The sequence below is a fragment of the Aythya ferina genome (genome assembly GCF_964211825.1).
Source record: "Aythya ferina genome assembly, chromosome: 1".
NCBI lineage: Eukaryota > Metazoa > Chordata > Aves > Anseriformes > Anatidae > Aythya > Aythya ferina.
Genome location: NC_140296.1, coordinates 83,971,494 through 83,990,773, shown reverse-complemented (window position 1 = coordinate 83,990,773; position 19,280 = coordinate 83,971,494). Strand labels below are relative to the sequence as shown.

The window sequence follows — 19,280 nt, the reverse complement described above, 5'->3', positions numbered from 1 at the left end:
TCCACTTTCAGTTTTAAAGATCCTTTTGTCCCTTGAATTTGTACAGCTTTGTCCCAGATTAGATAGATAGACAGACAGACAGACAGACAGATAGATAGATAGATGCAATGTGCAATTGATTACCCAGTTATTCTCACTGTTAAGTTTGCATTCAGTGAGGGAGGATGTGCACTGCCATTCCAAGCGACAGATCTGTGATAAAGCCTTGGTCACACAGCAAGTTTTAAAGATCAGAAGCGCAGTGTTAGAAATCCCAAGAATATCCAGAGCACTCCAGACATTTCAGTTTTAGAACAAAATGAAAACAAAAACTGAAAGCAGAACAAAGCCAAGGCACCCTTTCTAGCTCATTTCCAAAGAGAAGAAAATAACATTTTCCTGAGCATCACTAAACAAGGCAGATGAGAGCACACACCCTGCTGAAGCAAACAAGCAGATGTTCTTGAGCAGACCCCAGCTCACCTGGAAGCCCAGCCAGAGTCTTTACCTATTTATGCTATGGTTGCCTGGGTTGCAACACAAAAAACATCACACAAATGTGCTTTCACTCATGAGAAAACCCCACTGACTTGAGGAATTAAAGGTTATGAGTACGGGTTACAATGCAGGAACAATAATTTAGTTAAATCCAACGTCTTTTGTTTAAAGTAAGTTTTTCCGAGGTTCCATAATATTATTTTTAGTTTTCAGGAATGGAAACAATAGCTTAGCTCTGTAAGTGCCAAGTCTTTTTCAAGGCTTGATAAAAAGCTACAAGACAAGAAGGTGCATTGATTCCAAATAATAACTTATACCCTATGATTTCAAGATTTTACAATCCGTGCATATGACTAGAAATATCTGTCTATAGAAGTTTCTAAGAATTATGTATGAAGGGGAGATCTTAAAACATATATTCATTTTTTTATTTTTGAATGGAAAACTTCAAATCAAAAGTCCAACAAATTGCAGCTGTTTGAATTGCAGCTGTTTGAATTGCTGAGCCAATTTACAATCAAACTGTAATTTTTTTTTTTCTCAGTTAAGAAAAACCTTTGAATTTGGAAGGAAATGCTCCGCTCCATACCAACCCACTCATACTTTTCTACAATGTCATGTACATCCACAGTCCTAGCTGTCATCTTCTTCAGGAGCCTAATTTTACCATGTAAGTTTTTAAGAACACATCTCTGTTCACGATGACTTCACAACATCGGATTTTTCTTGCTTTTTATCTTCATATTTCAATCTACTTTATAACTCTACTTTATAAATTTGCTTGATTTGAGTATCTTAGAAGAAACTCCTTCATACATTCACTTCTACACACTCTGCTGCTATTAGCTGTGTTATTATGACTGTCCTCGGCACATTTACGTCGTGCCTCTTTCAGCAGGGTTACGCTTGTGAGATAGCAGGTTCATTCATTCACCAGCAGTTATTTTCATAAAACATCTCTCTTCCTACAGAGCGCCATGAAGTGCTTCGCAGATGGATTGAATCTCACTTTAAGAGAAACGCAGAATATTAAGCAGAGAGGTCTGGGGAAATGCAAGTGGATGCTGTATGAGAATAGACCCTTTGACAACCACCCCAGACCCAGCCCTGATTCGTGCTGGGGATGTTCCATATGGAGGCACCAACACCAAGACAGCCATGAGGATCACAGCCCAACAGCCTCCTAACACAAGGCCCTTGAAGATACCAGTGAAATGTGAATATACTCTTCCATGAAAAGTGAGCATTCCCTTCTGTTAAATGTGGATGTTCCCCAACCATACGCTTTTTTAAATATCATTATGAAATACCGGTGCTCCCTCAGTGACAGCCAGAGGCAATGGCTTCCGCAGATGTAGAAATAATAATAACAAATACGAGCATAAGGCTAGGTTTGTTGAGGGGCGTGATCCAACAGAGCTTCATACACAGTTTGCTGTCTTTTCCCTCCACCATCCTGTTTTGCCTTAGTTGTGCACTTGGACTAAAAAACCCCAATCCTGTCAATAACATCTCCCAGGCAGGGGAACGCCACGCCCGCGCCTGCGCCCCAACTCATGCCATGCCCACGATCACCCTGATTTGGGCTCCGTCCCTGTGAGGCTGGTTTACTGAAACAACACCGCGTGAAGGTCACGCCGGAGCTAGTCAAACAGGGTGAAGAATGTCCTTCGCTCATTGAACGCTCATTTGAATTTTTAATGGGTTTGCTCCGGCGTTGTTCACACCCCCTCTGCCGTTAGCGGAGCGATCGCGTTTCAGCAGCACAAATGCTTGCAGAAAACACATTTCAAAAGTTTCCCGTGCATCCACCAAGGGAACCCCGGCTGCCACAGGCACGCACACACACCTATTTGCACGAGGAGTGTGCTGCTGGCGCAACAGGCAGGTACCATGGTTGACACGTGTGCTGTATCTGACCGACCATACAGCTCAACAAGAGAAACCATTTGCAGCCAGGCCACCCTGATATTCATTTAAAGGAACCGCTGGAGCATTCCAGACAACAAGTACATTTGAGAAAATGATGCTCCTCTCATGGATATTCCACGAGCAGAAGAGAATGCGTTTGACAAATAAATTATTTGTTATGAATCCTTTGCTCAGTTCTAGTCAGCACATACAAAGGAAAATAACACAGGAGGTATAATGTTAAATAAGCCTATGATCATCGTTTTAATTTTTTTAAGACCACTGTTCCTAAATGCGTTATTAATTTCATTGAGTACTTAAGATTACTGCCATGACGTTGCTTCAGATTTTATCCATGGGCTTACTAGGACCAGATGAACCACATCTCCAACCATCTCCTGGAAGACTCAGGACACAGAGCCCCAAACAGTTTCTCTTGGACTTAGCCTAAGACTCGACATGAGGCAAAAGTATGTCCTGAAGGAAAGCCCTGGTCTGGACTCAAAGCCAGGCAGTGCCCAGGAGTCTGCTGCTTCCTTACAGAGCTGCTGGGGCAGTCACCACTGCGGGGACACTGGGACCTTCAGGAAAGGATGCACAAAGGAAGGGAATGGAGAAGGAAAGTGGAAAGTCAGGGGGCTCCCGGGTGAGTCCAAAAGCCTCAAAAATCCTCTGGAGGTCTTGAAGAACCCGAGGTGACAACACAACGGGACAGGAATGAATGGGATGGAGGCGGTACAGATGGAGACCTGTAGAGCAAGCATGGGGCAGGTGGGCTCCATGCAGCCACATGGTCCAGGCAACGTGGGCCTGGGACACAGCAGGGCCCAGGGAAGAGAGCTGGCTGTAGGGGGGAATAGTAGAAGAGAACTAAAGGCGAGCCACCTTTACCTAAAACTGCTGTCCTCTGTGAGTAAAGAAAACCATGTTAATAGAAAAAAAAAATATAAGGAATTAGAAAATAATACCAACTGAATTAAAAAAAAATAATAATTATAATTATAAAAGTCTTTTATGAATTAAATGTATGATTAAATGCTGAAAAAGGGCCAGCTCTGCCCACCCATGGGCACGGACCAGATATTAAGTTTATGAACAATTACTCCAAAGTGACCATTGCTGTCACTGTCTGGCCTTTTGCCAGATGTAAGTCAATAGGGAAATTGCCACCTGAGCTAGCAACGAAACCAAAGCAACCAACAAAAGCTAGGGCTACTCCCCAAGCAGAAAAGCAGTGGTGCTACAAGCCGGTGCCTGCAAGCCAAACTGAGTCTTGCCAGTTTAGATGACTGCAAAGTGAGGATGTGGCTGCAAACACTGCTCCAAGAAAAAAAAAAAAAAACAGCACTTCAAAATGAATTCTCTTGGGTGGAAAGTCAAAGTTGCTGAGGTCTCTCTTCACTCCACAAAGAGATTTTGGTGCAGTGCCCCAGTGACCACCACTAGGTATCGATTAATCTGCGTTTAAATCATCAGTCTGCAAAAAGCAGGTGATATTTGTTGTGTCCTCACTGAGGGGGTGGCAAAGCCACTGCACCCAGAGGGGATGGGAGCTCGGACGGCGGTGACCTGGCGGTGCCCCAGGCAGCGCACCGAGACGCTGCCTCTCCCCCGGCTCTCTCACCGTGGCTGCGGGTGATGTGCCGCCGTGCTTTGATTCCCTTGTCACCGTTGTGTTTTTGTGTTGTTTTTCTTTTTGTTAACGGGAGCCCTGCAGAAGTGACTGGGGTTGTTTCTGGCAGCGCTCTGCCCGTCTCCACGGCTCCGGGCTGAAGTGTGCAGCACCAGGGCCGTGCCCAGGAGAGGTCTTGGAAAGGTGCTGTCCATGGCAGTGGGGAATATATCTTGGGGAATACATAATCGAGATAACTGCTGCAACTGAGGCTCGTACGAGTAGTCGTGCCCCAGCTCGTGACATCTGCACGGCCCCAGGCATTTCTCCATCTCCTGCTACCGAGGAGAGCAGCGTCTTGCCTTCCCCACGCCCAGCTCCAGCGCCCTTGGGAACAGCGCCTCACAGGACCGCAGCCACAGCCCTGAGCTCGTAAAAGTAAAAAAAAAAAAAAAAAAAACGTGGTTAAAAAGCCTGCGACTGGGCTGCATCGGTGGCAGAGCGATGCTGTGCGCTTCACCCCCTGCGTGCCGGGCTGGGCGCCGCTGCCCTGCCAGCCCGCGGGACCGGGGGCGCGGAGCACGTCGAGGAGCGGGGGGGAGATCACGGGGGGACGGGGAGAGGGAGCGGGGCAGGAGAGGGGGAGTTGCTGTGCCTGCCCCCTGCTCCAGGACGAGCCTTTCCTTCCAGAAAACGAACAGCGCTCACTCAAGCACTGGCGGGCTTTATGTAGCTATTTTCGTTTTCTCCTTCGTTGCAAAGAGAGTGGGAAAAAAAAATAATAACAGCAATATTGAGAATGATAATAATAATGTTAATACGTCCAGCCGGTGGTGCTGGGGGCTGGCCAGAAGCTGCGCCTGCCCCCATAGCCCCCCCCTCCCCATCGGGGCAGTGGTGCCCCCCCGGGTCCCCGTCCGGAGCAGGGCTGCGGGCTGCAGGAGGGAGCCGTGCCGCAGCCCTGCGGGCGGGGGAAGGAGGGAGGAAGACGGGAATCCGTGAAAAAAAATGAAAATAATATAAATAAAATAAATTGAAATTAAAATGAAACAAAAGTCAAGCCCCGCCGGAGCGGTGCTGGGGCTGCGGGCCAGGGGCAGGGTGGGCTTGTGGTGGGGCTGCCGTCGGGGAGACCCCGGCCCCGCTGCGTCCTGCGGAGGGAGGAGGGCGCCGGGCCCGGCTGCGGGCTGGGGGTAAGGAGAGGAAAGGAAAAGGAAAGGAAAAGGAGAGGGGAAGGAGAGGGGAAGGGAAAGGAAAGGAAAGGAAAGGAAAGGAAAGGAAAGGAAAGGAAAGGAAAGGAAAGGAAAGGAAAGGAAAGGAAAGGAAAGGAAAGGAAAGGAAAGGAAAGGAAAGGAAAGGAAAGGAAAGGAAAGGAAAGGAAAGGAAAGGAAAGGAAAGGAAAGGAAAGGAAAGGAAAGGAAAGGAAAGGAAAGGAAAGGAAAGGAAAGGAAAGGAAGAAGGAAAGGAAAGGAAGAAGGAAGGGGAAAGGAAAGAAAACAAAAATAGAAAGAAAACGGAAAGGAGAAGCAGGGAAGGGGCCGGGGCAGAGGCACCGGAGCCCGGGCGCTGCTCCGGCAGCGGCAGCCGAGGCTGCGGATGCGGGCGGCGGGGATGCTGCCGATCGTGCCCCGCTGCCTCTGGCAGCGCCGGCTGCCGGCCCCGGGCCCGCTCTGTGCGCAGGGCAGCGCTCCGTGTGCCGGGCCCGGCGGGGCTCCGCTCGCCGCCAGCCCGCCCGGCTCGGCGCGGGGCCGCTGCTGGACCCCAACACACCCCCACCACCCCCCCCGGCACTCCGGCACCGCGCCCCGGTGTTCAATCAGCAGGCTGCGGGGGGACGGGGCGGGAGGGAGGCAGAGAGAAGGAGACCACAAATGAATGAAAGTTTGTTAAAATAATAAATAAATAGATAAATAAACAGATAAATAAATAGGTAAATAAGCAGCCAGGTGCCTGGGCGCAGCCGGGCTCCGACCGCGGACGGGCCCTGGGGGGGGGGCGCAGCAGGAGCCGGGCAGGGGTTGCAGGGGGCAGCCCGCCCGCGGCGCCCCCGTCGGGTTTCGGCCTCTTTCCGTTGGGCTGGGGCTCAACGATTTTCGATTTTCCCCTGTTTTTTCCTCATTTTGGGGGCCGTTCCGGCTGGGGGCTGCCCTCCGCCTGCCGCCCCGTCCCCGCGCTGTTTTCGGGCCGAGCCCCGCGGGGCCGCGCACGTCGGGGGGCGCCCGGGGCGGGGCGGGGCGGGGCGGGGAGGGGCGGGGCGGTGCCCGTCGGAAAACCAGGCGCGGAGCCCCCCCCCAACACCCACCCGGAATGGGCGTGCCGAGCGGCGGCTGGGCGTGGCCTAGCGAGCCTGGAGGGGGGGGGCTCGGCGCCCCCGCTCCGGCTCCGGCTCCGGCTCCGGCTCCAGCTCCGCGCTTTGCCGGGCGCCGCGTGCCGGCGGCCGCCCGCCCGGCCGGCCCCCGTCGGGAGCCAATCAGCGCCCGCCCGTCCGCACGTGGAGCCGGGGGGACTCAAGAGCGCCGCGGCCGCCGCTCACTCCCCCCGTGACGGGCGGCCCGGCGGCAGCGGGCAGCGCCGCGGGGGCGGCGGCGGCGGCGCCATGAGCGGCCCCTACCCGGAGGAGGGCTGCGGGGAGCGCCCCGACGGCGCCGGCAAGAGCAAGTCGCCCACGCTGCTGTCGTCCTACTGCATCGACAGCATCCTGGGCCGCCGCAGCCCCTGCAAGGTGCGGCTGCTGGGCACGGCGGCGCACAGCCTGCCCGCCGCGCTCGCCGCCCGCCCGGAGCACGACAAGGCCGCGCAAGGTGAGAGCCGGGGCGAGGGGGGCGAGGGGGGAGCCGGCCCGGGGCTGCCCCCGACGTGGGGCGCTCCCCGCGCACGCAGCGCCCCGCACTGACCGCGCCGCTCCGCGCTCTCTCTCTCTCTCTCTCTCCCTTCTCCCCCTTTCTCCCCGCCGCCCGCCCCGTCTGTCCGCAGGCTCCCCGAAGGGCAGCCCCCCCTTCGAGGCTGCCGAGCTGCACCTGCCCCCCAAGCTGCGCCGCCTCTACGGGCCGGGCGGGGGCCGGCTGCTGCCGCCGGGCCCGCGGGGGGACCGCCCCGACGGGCGGCCGGAGGGGGGCGCCGCCGCCGTGCCCCCCGCTGCTGCCACCGCTGCTGCCGCCGCCGCCGCGGGCGCCCCGTGGGACACGCTGAAGATCAGCCAGGCGCCGCAGGTCAGCATCAGCCGCAGCAAGAGCTACCGCGAGAACGCGCCCTTCGTGGCCCCGCCGGCCGCCCTGGACGAGCTGGGGGGCGGCGGCGCGGCGCACGTCGAGGAGCGGCCCGGCCCCGCCGCGCCGGCCGCCGAGGAGGAGGAGGAGGAGGAGGACGAGGAGATGCTGGAGGAGGAGGACGAGGAGGAAGAGGAGCTGGAGGAGGAGGACGAGGAGGAGCTGCTGGGCGAGGACGGCGGGGGGCTGCTGAAGGAGACCCGCCGGGGCGCCGCCGCGGCCCCCGGGGCGGAGGGCGGGGAGCTGTCCCCCAAGGAGGAGCTGCTGCTGCACCCCGAGGACGGCGAGGGCAAGGACGGCGAGGAGAGCGTGTGCCTCTCGGCCGGCAGCGACTCCGAGGAGGGGCTGCTCAAGAGGAAGCAGCGCCGCTACCGCACCACCTTCACCAGCTACCAGCTGGAGGAGCTGGAGAGGGCCTTCCAGAAAACCCACTACCCCGACGTCTTCACCAGGTACCCGCGCCGACGGGGCGGCCGAGGGGGAGAAGGGGGGGGGGGGATCAGGGACTGTAGCGGGGACGGGGACGCCGAGAAGGTCGCCCCCCGCCCGGGGCCGCCGCCTCCGGCTATTTTTACCCCGCGCCGCTGCCGGGCCCCGGGATCGGTTTCGCCCTCCCCGGGCGGGCTGGAGCGCTGCCCGGCCCCGGGAAGCCCCGGCAGGGCTCGCATCAAAGCGCCGCCGCCTAAAAATACCGGCCCGGCACGGCAGGGCCCCGGGGCGGCTTCGGGGGGCCTCGGACCGGGGAAGGGGGGAGCCCGGCGGGGAGAGGCCGGGCTGCGCGCCCGCTGCCCGAAATAGCAGCCCCCCGACGGGGCCGAGCCCCCCGCTGCCCGCACGCCTCGCTCCCGCACCCCCCGGCCCTTTTTTCGTTTGTTTCCCCGTACGGGGGGCGCCGGGAGCTCTCCGCCGGGCTCTTTTGCTCCCCCGCTGCCGGGCATCGCTCCGGGGGCGCCGCCTCGCTCCCCCCCAGCCCCGGCCGCAGCCCCGGGCCCGGCGGGTCGCGATCGAGTCGCGATCGGGACGGGTCCCGGCGCTTTTTTTGTCGCGCTCCCGCCCCGCGTTTTCTCCCCGTCGCCGCGCCGGGACGGGACAGGCCCGAGGCTGGAGGGGCTCGGGCTGAGCCCGGGGGGCTCCCGCTTTAAGCCGGCGGCCTGAGGGCGAATGGACGGCTCCCCATCACCATCCCCGTGCCTCGCAAAGCGCAGCGCGGCTGTGCCGGCACGGGACGGGACGGGACGGGAGGCAGCCCCGACGGGGGGGGAGCCCCGACTGGGGGAGCCCCGCTGCTCTTGGGGCCGGGTGCGGGGTGCGGGCAGTGCCCGGAGCGGGGCAGAGGGCTGACGGCGGCGTGTGTGTCTCCCCAGGGAGGAGCTGGCCATGAGGCTCGACCTGACCGAAGCCCGAGTGCAGGTGAGTGGCGGCCGCGGGCGGCGGGGCCCCGCTCGGGAGCGGGAGCGGGATCGGGCCCGGGAGCAGCACTAGGGGCGTCCCCGCGCCCCCCCCGGCCCCGCGGCAGCCGAGCCGACCCCCGGGTGATGGAAATGAGGGGGCCCCGCGGGGTTTTGGTTGTTAGACACGGCCCCGCTCGGCTGCGAGCCGGGTACTTGGCTGCGATCAAATCTCCAATCGGGCTTCATAAAAGCCCACTTAGTGCTAGAACAAACAGGGCCATTTGAAGGCGAAATGTTGTTTGATTTCCTCTCCGCCTGCACAAGGAGCTGGCTAATGCTATTTGATTTCCCATTTTTGATAGCAATAAGCCTGCATTGATCTAATAGTGAGTGAGTGCAATGCTATTAAAGGTGTTTGCCGCCCCATACCAGAGTGCATTTCCCAACCCAAGTCTCATAACCAGAGAGACGATAAACATTGGGATGCCCTGATTGCCAACAGAAAACAGATGTCTCCGAGTTGGAAGCTGAGCAAATCACTTTACAGTTAAAATCAGGCGCTGATAAAGCATAATAAATTCCATATGGCTCATTTAATACACAACAGCTTCTTGCATTAGAGGGGCTAATGATGAGATTTGTCCCCTCCTTTCTGTTGACACATTTCTCCATTGTCAAACAGAGATGTGACAGCAAATCAGTATTTTCAGCTCAGGGGAACAAGTCGTGGGAAAGTTAAATAACTTTTAAAAAAGAAAGACACCCCCTTTCTCTCCCCTATTCACGGGAGAAGATGTAATTAAGGGAATATGAATTATGAGAGCCCCTCCGTTTACCTTTGGGTGTACTCAGACTTATTAATTCAATAACGGGGAATTGCAGCGAGGACAGCTCGCTAATTGAGTTTTAGCTGGCAGAGACGATCCGTTTGCCAAAGACTCTCGGCTTCCCCGTGAGCACGGCGCAGCCTCTTCCTACGTGCGCGCCCCGGTGCGCGCCTGGCTATAAATTATAGATGGGGACTGTAGCGAGGGACCCGCAGCGCTGCCGCCTCTATCGGATCCGGGGAGACGGGGCATCGCGCTGCTCCTACAAAACGGAGCCGAGCCTCAAAGGGGAGATTTTGAGCCGGCGGCAGCCCGAAAATCTGACAAATGCGAGTCCCTCTCCGAGCCTCTCGCTGGGTGCGTGTGGCGCCCCGCGCTCGCGTTTCAGCGAGTGTTGTCTTTCCCTTCGGCGAGCAGTGCTTTTTTTTTTTTTTCCCACTGCCTCTCCCTTGGTTTAATCCTGGGCTCCTTGATGATTGTTAATTTTTTTGGTTCGTTTTGGAGGAGGGGGGGAAGAGGAAAGGGACGGCGATTCCGTGGCTTCCAAACTAAGTTTTGTAAAATACGCCCTGAAAGCACAGCGTGGAAATGCACTCTTGCTGCTTCGATCGCGCTGCAATTTATTTCCTCGTTGCAGACACTAGCGAAGTCACGATTTTTTCGTTCTTAACCTTTTTTTTTTCGGGGGGGGGGGGGGGGGAGAAGAAGAAAAAAAAAAAAAAAAAAGGAACGAAAAAGGCGGTGACCCCCTAACGCCGCCGTTTGTGTGTGGTCACTTTGGCGAACCCGGGGCGCGTTTCCCCGCCTGGGGCGCGCACGGCGCTCGCAAGGAGCCCCCTGAGGGGCAGCCCCGGGGCCCGTGCGGGCAGGGCCGGCGGGGGGCGGCCCCGGGGGGGCGGCGGCGGAGCAGCGGGCGCCGTCGGGCCGGAGCGCGGCGGTGGCGGCGGCGGCGGGGCGAGCGGTGCTAAACCCCGTGTTTCTTTTGGCTTGCAGGTATGGTTCCAGAACCGTAGGGCTAAGTGGCGGAAGAGGGAAAAGGCTGGGGCTCAGACACACCCCCCAGGTTTGCCTTTCCCTGGTCCCCTGTCAGCAACTCACCCCCTCAGTCCATACCTTGATGCTAGTCCTTTCCCTCCTCATCACCCAGCTCTAGACTCCGCCTGGACCGCCGCCGCCGCCGCCGCCGCGGCCGCCGCCTTCCCCAGCCTGCCCCCGCCGCCGCCCGGCTCCGCGGCGCTGCCCCCCGGCGGGACCCCGCTCGGCCTCGGCACCTTCCTGGGGGCGGCCGTGTTCCGGCACCCCGCCTTCATCAGCCCCGCCTTCGGCAGGTACCGCCTCGCCCGGGGCGGGGGGGTTGCGGCTCGGTGCGCCGAGCCCCCGCGAGGGGCGCCCCGACGGCGCCCCCGGCCCGGGAGCGCCCGGCGGCGGCGGCGGTGGGGTGACGGCGGCCTCTCTGCTTCTGCTTCCCTTGCAGGCTCTTCTCCACCGTGGCCCCCCTGGGCAGCGCCTCCAGCGCCGCGGCGCTGCTGCGGCAGCCGGCGCCGGCCGCCGAGGGGGCGGTGGGCTCGGCGGGGCTGGGGGACCCGGCCAGCGCCGCCGCCGACCGGCGGGCGTCCAGCATCGCCGCCCTGCGGCTGAAGGCCAAGGAGCACGCCGCCCAGCTCACCCAGCTCAACATCCTCCCCGGGAGCAGCACGGGGAAAGAGGTGTGCTAAGAGCCGGGCGCCGGCCTGCCCGCTTTTCGTTTGCGTTCGTTTCAGTTTCCCGGGGGGATTGTTTTGGGGGAGCGAGAGAGAGAGGGGAATAAATTGGCGAGTAGGGAAAGGTCACCTTGTAGCACGAATCAAGACCAAATGGGGGAAAACGTTTCTTTTTCTTTAAAAACAAATACAAATAATAATAATAATAATAATAAAAAAAAAGTGGACCAGCAGCTAAGACTGGGGTAGGTTCCCGAGGTAGGAGCTGGAGGACAGCGAGCGCGTTGCGTGTCGGTCAGCCCTCGCGCCAGGGAGCAGAGCGACGCTCGCAGGCTCCCCAATCCGAAACTCCTTGGCTGGTACATTTCCTAAATGCACGACGTGTTAATTTCCTCGCTGAGCATCAAGCGAAAAAGAGAAAAAAAAAAAAGAAAAGAAAGAAAGAAAAAAAATAGCCCTACCTAATAAAATTTACTATATATTAGCGTTACGTACACTTAAATATTTTTCCTTCCGTTTATCTGGCAAGACAAAAAACAAAACAAAAAAAAAAAAAAAAAAAGGCGAAGAGAGGAATCGAAAATTGTAATTGAGAAAGGAAAGCGAAGGGGGGGGAGGGGGGAAGGGGCTGCCCGCACCTCTCCCAGCCCCGTCCTGCGGTGCTGGGCTGGCCTGCTGGGCGCACTGGGGAACCGTCGCACACGGCGCTGCTGCGAGCCGCGGGTGCTCACCGAGGATGCTGCCAGTGCAGAACGAAAGTGAATTTGATGCTGTAAGATAACCAGTGCACTTAAGGGAGAGGGTATATCTTTTTCTCGTTATATTCTTTATCACTACACCAACCAAGGTTTTTATATCAAACCAAAGGGAAATACACTGCTAGAATATGGACTGTTTAAGTCACTAAACTGTGATTATTGATTCTGTACATACCATTGTTATAAAAAAAGAACAGAGCTTTGTATATTTGAAATGTTATAAAACAATTGCACTCAGTGTAGTGTTGTAAAAGTTTGTCATTCTGTAGATTCTTACTGTGTTGTAGATATCATAGGGGTCCTAGACAAATATTTATGTACAAACCCTTTATTTAACTTATTAACTGTAGAGGTTTCTGAAACCCTCAAGAGGCGATGGTACAGTACTTTTCCGTGTAATGTCGTTATTGTTAATACTTTTCCTTTGCTATCCGGTGGAGAAGTGCCACGTTCAGAAAATAAACAACGATATATGTTTACCAAAAAAAAAAAAAAGAAAAAAAGAAAAAGAAAGAAAAAAAAAAAAAAAAAAAAGGAACGAAAGCAAAAGAACAAAACGCCACAACGCAAAGTCCTTGCGGGGGCGCCGGGGGCTTCGCCCCGCGCCCCCCTCCCGGCCGGGCCCCCCCGGGGTTTCGGGGACCCGGGGCCGGGGCCCCTCGGAGGCGGCGGGGCCGGGCGGGGTGGGGGGCTCGCAGGGGGCAGCGCCCGCCCGGGTCTCGCCCTCCGAGCGCCGCCGCCCCGGGATCAGCGCCCTATTTCCACCCCCCCACCCACCCCGTTGTATTTTTCTTGCTCCCCGTTATTTTTATTTTATCGCTTGGAAGCAGCCTCCTGGCGTCCCAGCGCCGCCGGGGTCGGCGGCCCCCGGCTCCGCTCCGCGCATCCAGCGGGGCCGCGGGCGGCTCCGGGAGGGTTTTGGGGGATTTTGGGGGGGTTTGGCCGGTGGCGGGGCGCTCTCGGGGCCGCCCCGTCGGGGCCCCGGCCACGACCCTGCCCCGCTGCGTTTCCCTCCCCCCCGCCCTGCTTTAGCGTTTCAAAAAACACCAGAGGCGCAAAAGAAAAAAAAAATATTTTTTTTTTAAAACGGTTTTTTATTTTTATTTTTTTTTGATGGGGAAAATAACGCTTGTTCCCTGGACGTTATTAACGGTGCGGTCTGAAATATACATTTTTTGCCGTAAAGAAAAGGGAATCATTATCGAGCCATTACGCATTAAGAAATGTCATTCAGTCATTTTTATTCATTCGGCTGAAATCTTCGTAAAAGCCAGAATCATACTTCTGCAAGCAGCAATTTTGTTAATCCAGGGGGTTATTACTCTGGTCCCTTATTAGGATCTATACTGCTGCCAAGCAATCCTATAACCTTCTCAAAAGAAGTTTACCTCCGTGTTATAAAACCAGTAGTGGTATTTATACTGTGCAATAATTAGTGTATTACTTGAATCCACTAACAGGTTCATTTTATCTCTGCACAAAACCCCTAGTCTGCTTATAGAAAGCTTGTGCCTCCTTTGGCGCTGTTAAAGTGGTGAAAGAGTGAATGAAGGCTGGTAGCACTTTCTCCTTTTGCCTTGCCTTAATTCCCATCTCTTTTTGCTCTCATCCAATTAGTGCAGTGTATTAAGCGGTTTATCATCTCATAGTCAGCTATTGAGAGAAACAAGGCGAACACTTTGCAATAGAGCCTGCTCTCCTTTGACACCCTCAGGTACTTACATATTCCACTGTGCTATGAATAATAGAGGAAGAATAGAGCGCTAATTCCCTCATCAAAGAATGCCTTGTCTGCTGCTTTGCTCAACAACACCATTCTGATCAAAAGAAAAGCAATAAAGCTTAGCATAACAAAACGAAACCTACTTATTAGCTTAGTGGTTAAATTAATGCAGAGCCGCTGCTATTCAAAACCAAGGTTTGAAAACAGCCTCCAACAACCTGATAATGCTGCCTTCGGGATGAAGGAATGTTAAGCTGCAACCTGAAGCTGGCACAGATGAGTTCATCCATTCAAGTGCCACGGGGAGGGCCGCCGCCGGCCGCTCGGGCCCGCAGCGCTCCGGGTGCCCGCCGGGGGGCTTCACCCCTCCGGGGGGGCTCGGCCGGGCCGGGGGCCGGCCCCGGGCCCCATGGGGGGGTCACGGAGCCCCCCCCGGGCGCCCCTTGCGCCAGCACCCCGAGCCCCGCCGGTGGACGGGCTCCTCCGCGCTCAGGGCGCCGCAGCCACCGCCCCACCGGCAGGCCCCAGGGTTGGGGCACGCCTGGAGCTTCTCCGGGGCTTCCTGCCCGGTTAACGTCAGGAACATCTCTGTCAGCCTAATGGGGTCGGGCACCAAAGGGCTCCTTACTTGTAGCGAACCTGGGTGGGGTTACAGCAAGCCCGTGTCTTCAGAGGAGCCGCAAGGCTGATGCCCTCCTTCCTCCCAGCCGCCCGCTCCCCAAAAGGTCTCCGCTGCGAGCGCCCAGGTGAACACCCTGGGAGAGGATGACGGCTCGCAAACACCAGCACAAAGAAGCGTTGGAGCAGGGGCAGTTTCTCAGATACTGTGATTAAACTTTAGGGTGGTGAGGCCCTGGCACAGGCTGCCCAGAGAAGCTGTGGGTGCCCCATCCCTGGGGGTGCTCAAAGCCAGGCTGGATGGGGCTTTGGGCAGCCTGGGCTGGTGGGAGGTGTCCCTGCCATGGCAGGGGGAGTGTAACTAGGAGGTCTTTAAGGTCCCTTCCAACCCAACCCTTTTTCTGATTCTACGAAAACCCCAAGGATTCAGCCCCAGTCACTGTGTGTTTAGGCCCATTGGAGCAGACTTCGCCCATCTCGGCACACGGCATCTTCCATCGCTCTGTCAGCTCCCACTTGGGGACAAATGGAAGCCACACAACCCACCAACCCAGACACACACATCCCCTCAGTGCCCAACGCCTTCTTGTTGATGTTCTTATTTTTTTATTTGAGCTTCGTTAGGCATCCTAAAAATGGACGTTTTCCCTGTCAACCCAGGGAACACTTTGAGCAACCTCAGGTAGCACATTTCCAGTAGTCAGATGATCCAATCCAATTCTCTTTTTCTAGAAAATTTTATTTTTTCTTTCAAGTGCTAAGAAAATTTACATTTAATCCTGTTAAAGATTTAAAAGAACATTTTAATAACCTTACATTAACGTAACAGATTGCAAACTTAACGGCAAACATGAGTACAACAGTATTTGGTGTACAAAAGCTCTACCCAAATTTATGCTTTTTTCTTGTCATGTCTGCCTGTCGCTTTACTAAAAGTAAGCAGAAAATACAATTTGTTTACAAAACCTTTAAAACCACCGATACAGTAATTATTATACAGAACAGCAACAATGATTCTCCCTCCTTCCCTTCTCCCGTTACTGGTTACAATCTCATCCAAAATATATTTCTCCCTATTGATCGCTTGCTTTCAAATATTTTGCATGGAAAGAAATTAAATACATTTTTATTCTGCGTATGTACAAAGATTTTTTTTTTTGTGCATGTGCATGGCTATACATCCAGGTAAGAAATTTCCAACCTGGCAAAATAGCACGCTTTAAGATGCACGGGAAGACTCCCAGCGAAAAGATGGTCCCCTGGTTTTGGTGCCTCCAGCCTCTCATCCTTCTTTCCCGTTCACGCAGTTGCAAGTAAGGCGTCCCTACCTCCGTTCCGAAGGTAGGAGGACACTGAAAGGCATTTAGGTTTAGCATTGTTTTTAATTGGTATGTTTATGATCAGGAAGAAGATAAACTGTGAAAAGGCAAAACATTAGTGCTCCTACTGAGACCTCTACTAACCTCTCTTCCTGAGAGCACCTCTACTAAATACCCTGGAGCAAAGTCTAGGATCACTTACATTCCAGCAACTCTCACTGGGAATTATCCAATTAAAGCAGCAATTCCCCCACCCCCTTTTCCCTCATAGGTCTACATACACAACAAAATATATTGCAAAAATCAACTACTCCATATTTGAATAGCCCTGGCTTCTCGGCGAAGAAAAGAAGCGAAGATAAAAACCGCCTCGAGTATTTCAGGTCCCCGTGGATCATGTGTCCCGTTTTCATCTTTTGTTCTTCCTCCACCAAAGGAACAAGATTGTTAAAACATTATTGTGCATCCCGAAACAGGCTGTTGCTTAAGAGGGCGTTATTTTGAAGCAACGAGCTCGCCTCTCTGCTCCCTCCCTTTTCAGCCCATCACTGTCTTTCATTGTTGGGCTCTCCCGCAGATCTTCCTATGCTGATGGCAAAGAGCTTGCCCAGGTTCACTTCTGAGTAGCCACTCATGGACAGACACTTGTCCACCGTGCTCTTCAGTCTTTTGTAGGCCTCAGTCACCTCCTTTCTGAGTGGCTTCTTCTTCACGTGCTCTGAAAGAACGAAGAAACAAAACAGAGAAGGATTAAAAAAACGCAAAGAGAAAGGACTTTGGCATTCACCGCTGTTGTGAACCACGGCATTTCGACTCGAGGAGAAAGGAGGAGACGGTGGTGGGCAGTGTTCGTGTGTTCACAGGCGTTCGGGGCAAGAGCACCGAGCGGCTCCACGAGAGCCTGGCCAAAACGAGCCGGCTCCTGGACGTAATGAGAACTCCACAGAGCCCCCGAGGACAATTTGCCTGCCGCGAGCTTGGCTGCAGATCAGTCGAGGGAACCACGCTGCGATTCCCCAGCCCCTGCTGGCGCTGGCACAGCCTGGGGCCGGCTCGACGCCGCTGCCGCGTGCTCCCACGCACAGCCCGGGGGCAGGACGGGCGTCGGGGTGCTCGGCCCCACGGAGGGGCTGGGAGGGAAGGCGGCAGTAAGCTCCGCACGGTCCCACCCTACAACAAAGGTGCCCGGTTTCTCAGGAAGGACGCATCGTGTCTGCCTGGCACACGAATGAAGACAGCCATTCCCCAAATATTTGCTCAATAATCCCCGTGAAGAGATGTCTGGAGTGCAAGACATTGCCTGCTGGTGGGTTGGTGTGTGCAAGCTCACGCACACACGTACCAGTTTGTACATATTTAAGCAGCAGCGAGGCCAGAACTGTTCTACTTCATATTTTTTTTTGTGTATGAAATTTTATGCCATCTAAAAAAAGAAATCCAGGGATTTTGTTTGGGCGATTGCCTGGCTTTTGCTTTACAAAGGCTGTGGACAAAGGCTAAAAGAGGAAAATATGCTACTGATGCACGTCAGTGCCAGCGTGGTGCAGATGTGGTGCAGCGGTGCTCCTCCTTTCAGGCCCGCTCCTTGCCCTAGAAATACCAGCTCCTCTCTGAACCCCCACCTGCAATCACACCTTGAAATCAGCAGCGCTGGGTGCCCCGCGTTACTACCAGGCACCCGGGGAGGATGTAGCCCCAAGGGAGCCTCCACCGCAGGCAGCCCCCTCCTGTTACCCCCAGCAGGACGGGGGCACGGCGCTGGGACACTGCTGGAGCTGGGAGCCTGGGAGCTGCCGCCTCCCTTCCTCTCCTCATCTCCTCACACTTCACAAACGGGATCCATCGCTGCGCCCTGGGGCTTGGGAAGTCCTCCCCCTGAGGGCACACGGACAGATTTGTTGCAGAGCCTCGGCGGGTTTAGGCCGAGCTCAGGGATTAACCAGGGGGTACCACGCAAGCAGCACTGCACAATGCCACGAAACCTTTAAAAACTCGATTAAGATTTCACTTAGAGGTGTTGGTCTGAGTTACTGAGCACGCTGATTAAAAGCACCTTCCATGCATCCTTGCGAGGAAGGTGTGTATGCAGCTTTAGGTATTTATTATACTTACAACTTTGGGCTGCTTGGGCAAATGAAGGAAGCCGTCAGGCTGCAAACACAACCCTCTTGCCACTGCTCGGACGGTGAAGGAATTGTGCTTATGTGTGGAACTGAATACTCCTTGAACTACACCACCAACACGATGAAAACTTTGACAACAAGAACCTGTTCACTAACAGACTGGAGTCACTACAGCATCAGGACACGTAACGATGCTGAAATGACTTCAGCGTAGGGTTTAATTAAACAAACCGTGAAAATTGCAATAACCAGATCCGTGAAAATGCCAAACCTGCTTGGCCATCAATTTGGCGCTAACAAGGTTATTTATGTGTCTCCAAACTGAAGAATACACTGAGTGGGCTCATTTCCACTGCTCACATGCTAGAAAAACCACGCTGCCCGTCCCACCGAACTGCAGCAGATATCAGAGATGTCACCCTTGTAGCTCAAAACTTGGCTGAAATAGTTTAAAGGGTCCTGGAGCTCAGCAGGGACCAAGGTGAAAGGCACCGAGGTGCAGGAGCAGTTGGCAGGTACAAAAAAGAGTGGAAAGACACGGGAACAACCGGGCACACACCAAAATGATGCTGAAAGTAGAGGGCAATGCCCCACGGCCCGTGCCCAGCTCGGGCTCAGCCCCAGCCTCTCCACCAGCAGCATTTCCCCCCCCAGCCCATCACCGAACCCAAACTTTAATGACACACGGTAACCTCCCTGACAGCGCACCTCAAACATGTCTTAGAGGCTGCTCCTCTCGTGGAGGCAAGCGGGGAAGGGTGGCCTAAAAGGACAGAGGAATACGAGGGGCCTCGCTGAAGTACTGAGGCCGATTTTAAGTTTCCCTTATAAGACAATGGCAGCCGGGGGCTCAGCGGCTGGCGGCAGGCAGCACCGTCCCTGTGGCACCGCCACACGATGCATTTGAATGACACAAGTGCATCTGATGACTGGGGAGAGGAGATTTAAAGAACTGTAGTAATACAGAGCAGGGGAAGATGAGAGAGGACACAGCTCCTGATGTGTTTACCTCCTTTGCTGATGGGATATTGACTTTTCCCACCAGGTTGGTTAGAAAGGGGACTATTTACGCTGCCACACAGCAGAGTAAGAATGACAACCAGCATCACTCTGTGCTCCTCTTAGTAAAAGACAACTGTGACCGTCGTATATCACACAGCCAGTCAATACCTTCGAGTTACCATACCATCCAACTTAGAGATGCATATAAAAGCTCCTACTTTCTTTCCAAATGAGAATTTAATCAATAATGTGCCTAAGGCCCTCTGAAAACTAAGCTGCACAGACTGACTGAAATTGCTTTTCAGTAGTCTGTCACATCCTGAAAATAGTTGCATGCCGATTATCCCCCTATCATTGTTTTAATAAATTCCAAGTTCAGCGGCAAGCAATCTTTTATGACAGCCAATACCGCAGAACGCATAGACAGATTATTAGAAAGAGAGGTATTTATACACATACGGAGCACGAGGAAGGTATTACCAAAACAAATAGAGGCACGAAAAATAAATCTATTTTAATACAAATAAAAAAAAATAAAAAAAGGAAGATATGC

General features: G+C 54.8%; 2 protein-coding genes across 5 annotated transcripts in view; one reads left to right on the top strand and one right to left on the bottom strand.

Annotated features, from left to right (window-relative positions):
* Positions 1 to 6,548: 6,548 nt before the first annotated feature.
* ARX (aristaless related homeobox) lies at positions 6,549 to 12,328 on the top strand. Of its 3 annotated transcripts, XM_084518379.1 has the most exons (6): positions 6,550 to 6,801; positions 6,974 to 7,718; positions 8,631 to 8,676; positions 10,478 to 10,547; positions 10,632 to 10,812; positions 10,959 to 12,328. In XM_084518379.1, the coding sequence occupies exons 1-6, from the start codon at positions 6,597 to 6,599 to the stop codon at positions 11,197 to 11,199; spliced, it is 1,488 nt and encodes a 495-aa protein (XP_084374505.1). In that variant the 5' UTR covers positions 6,550 to 6,596; the 3' UTR covers positions 11,200 to 12,328. The 3 variants fall into 3 exon arrangements, with proteins under 3 accessions (XP_084374506.1, XP_084374505.1, XP_084374504.1); XM_084518378.1 differs by having other exon boundaries at positions 10,478 to 10,812; XM_084518380.1 differs by lacking the exons at positions 10,478 to 10,547; positions 10,632 to 10,812 and having other exon boundaries at positions 6,549 to 6,801.
* A 2,673-nt stretch (positions 12,329 to 15,001) lies between these two features.
* The window catches only part of POLA1 (DNA polymerase alpha 1, catalytic subunit), a 199,875-nt gene continuing 195,596 nt past the window's right edge, over positions 15,002 to 19,280 (bottom strand). For both annotated transcript variants that reach the window (XM_084492938.1, XM_084492935.1), the window contains exon 37: positions 15,002 to 16,320. In XM_084492938.1, the coding sequence (XP_084349064.1) occupies positions 16,148 to 16,320 (173 nt within the window). In that variant the 3' untranslated portion in view covers positions 15,002 to 16,147. The remainder of the gene's footprint in view (positions 16,321 to 19,280) is intronic.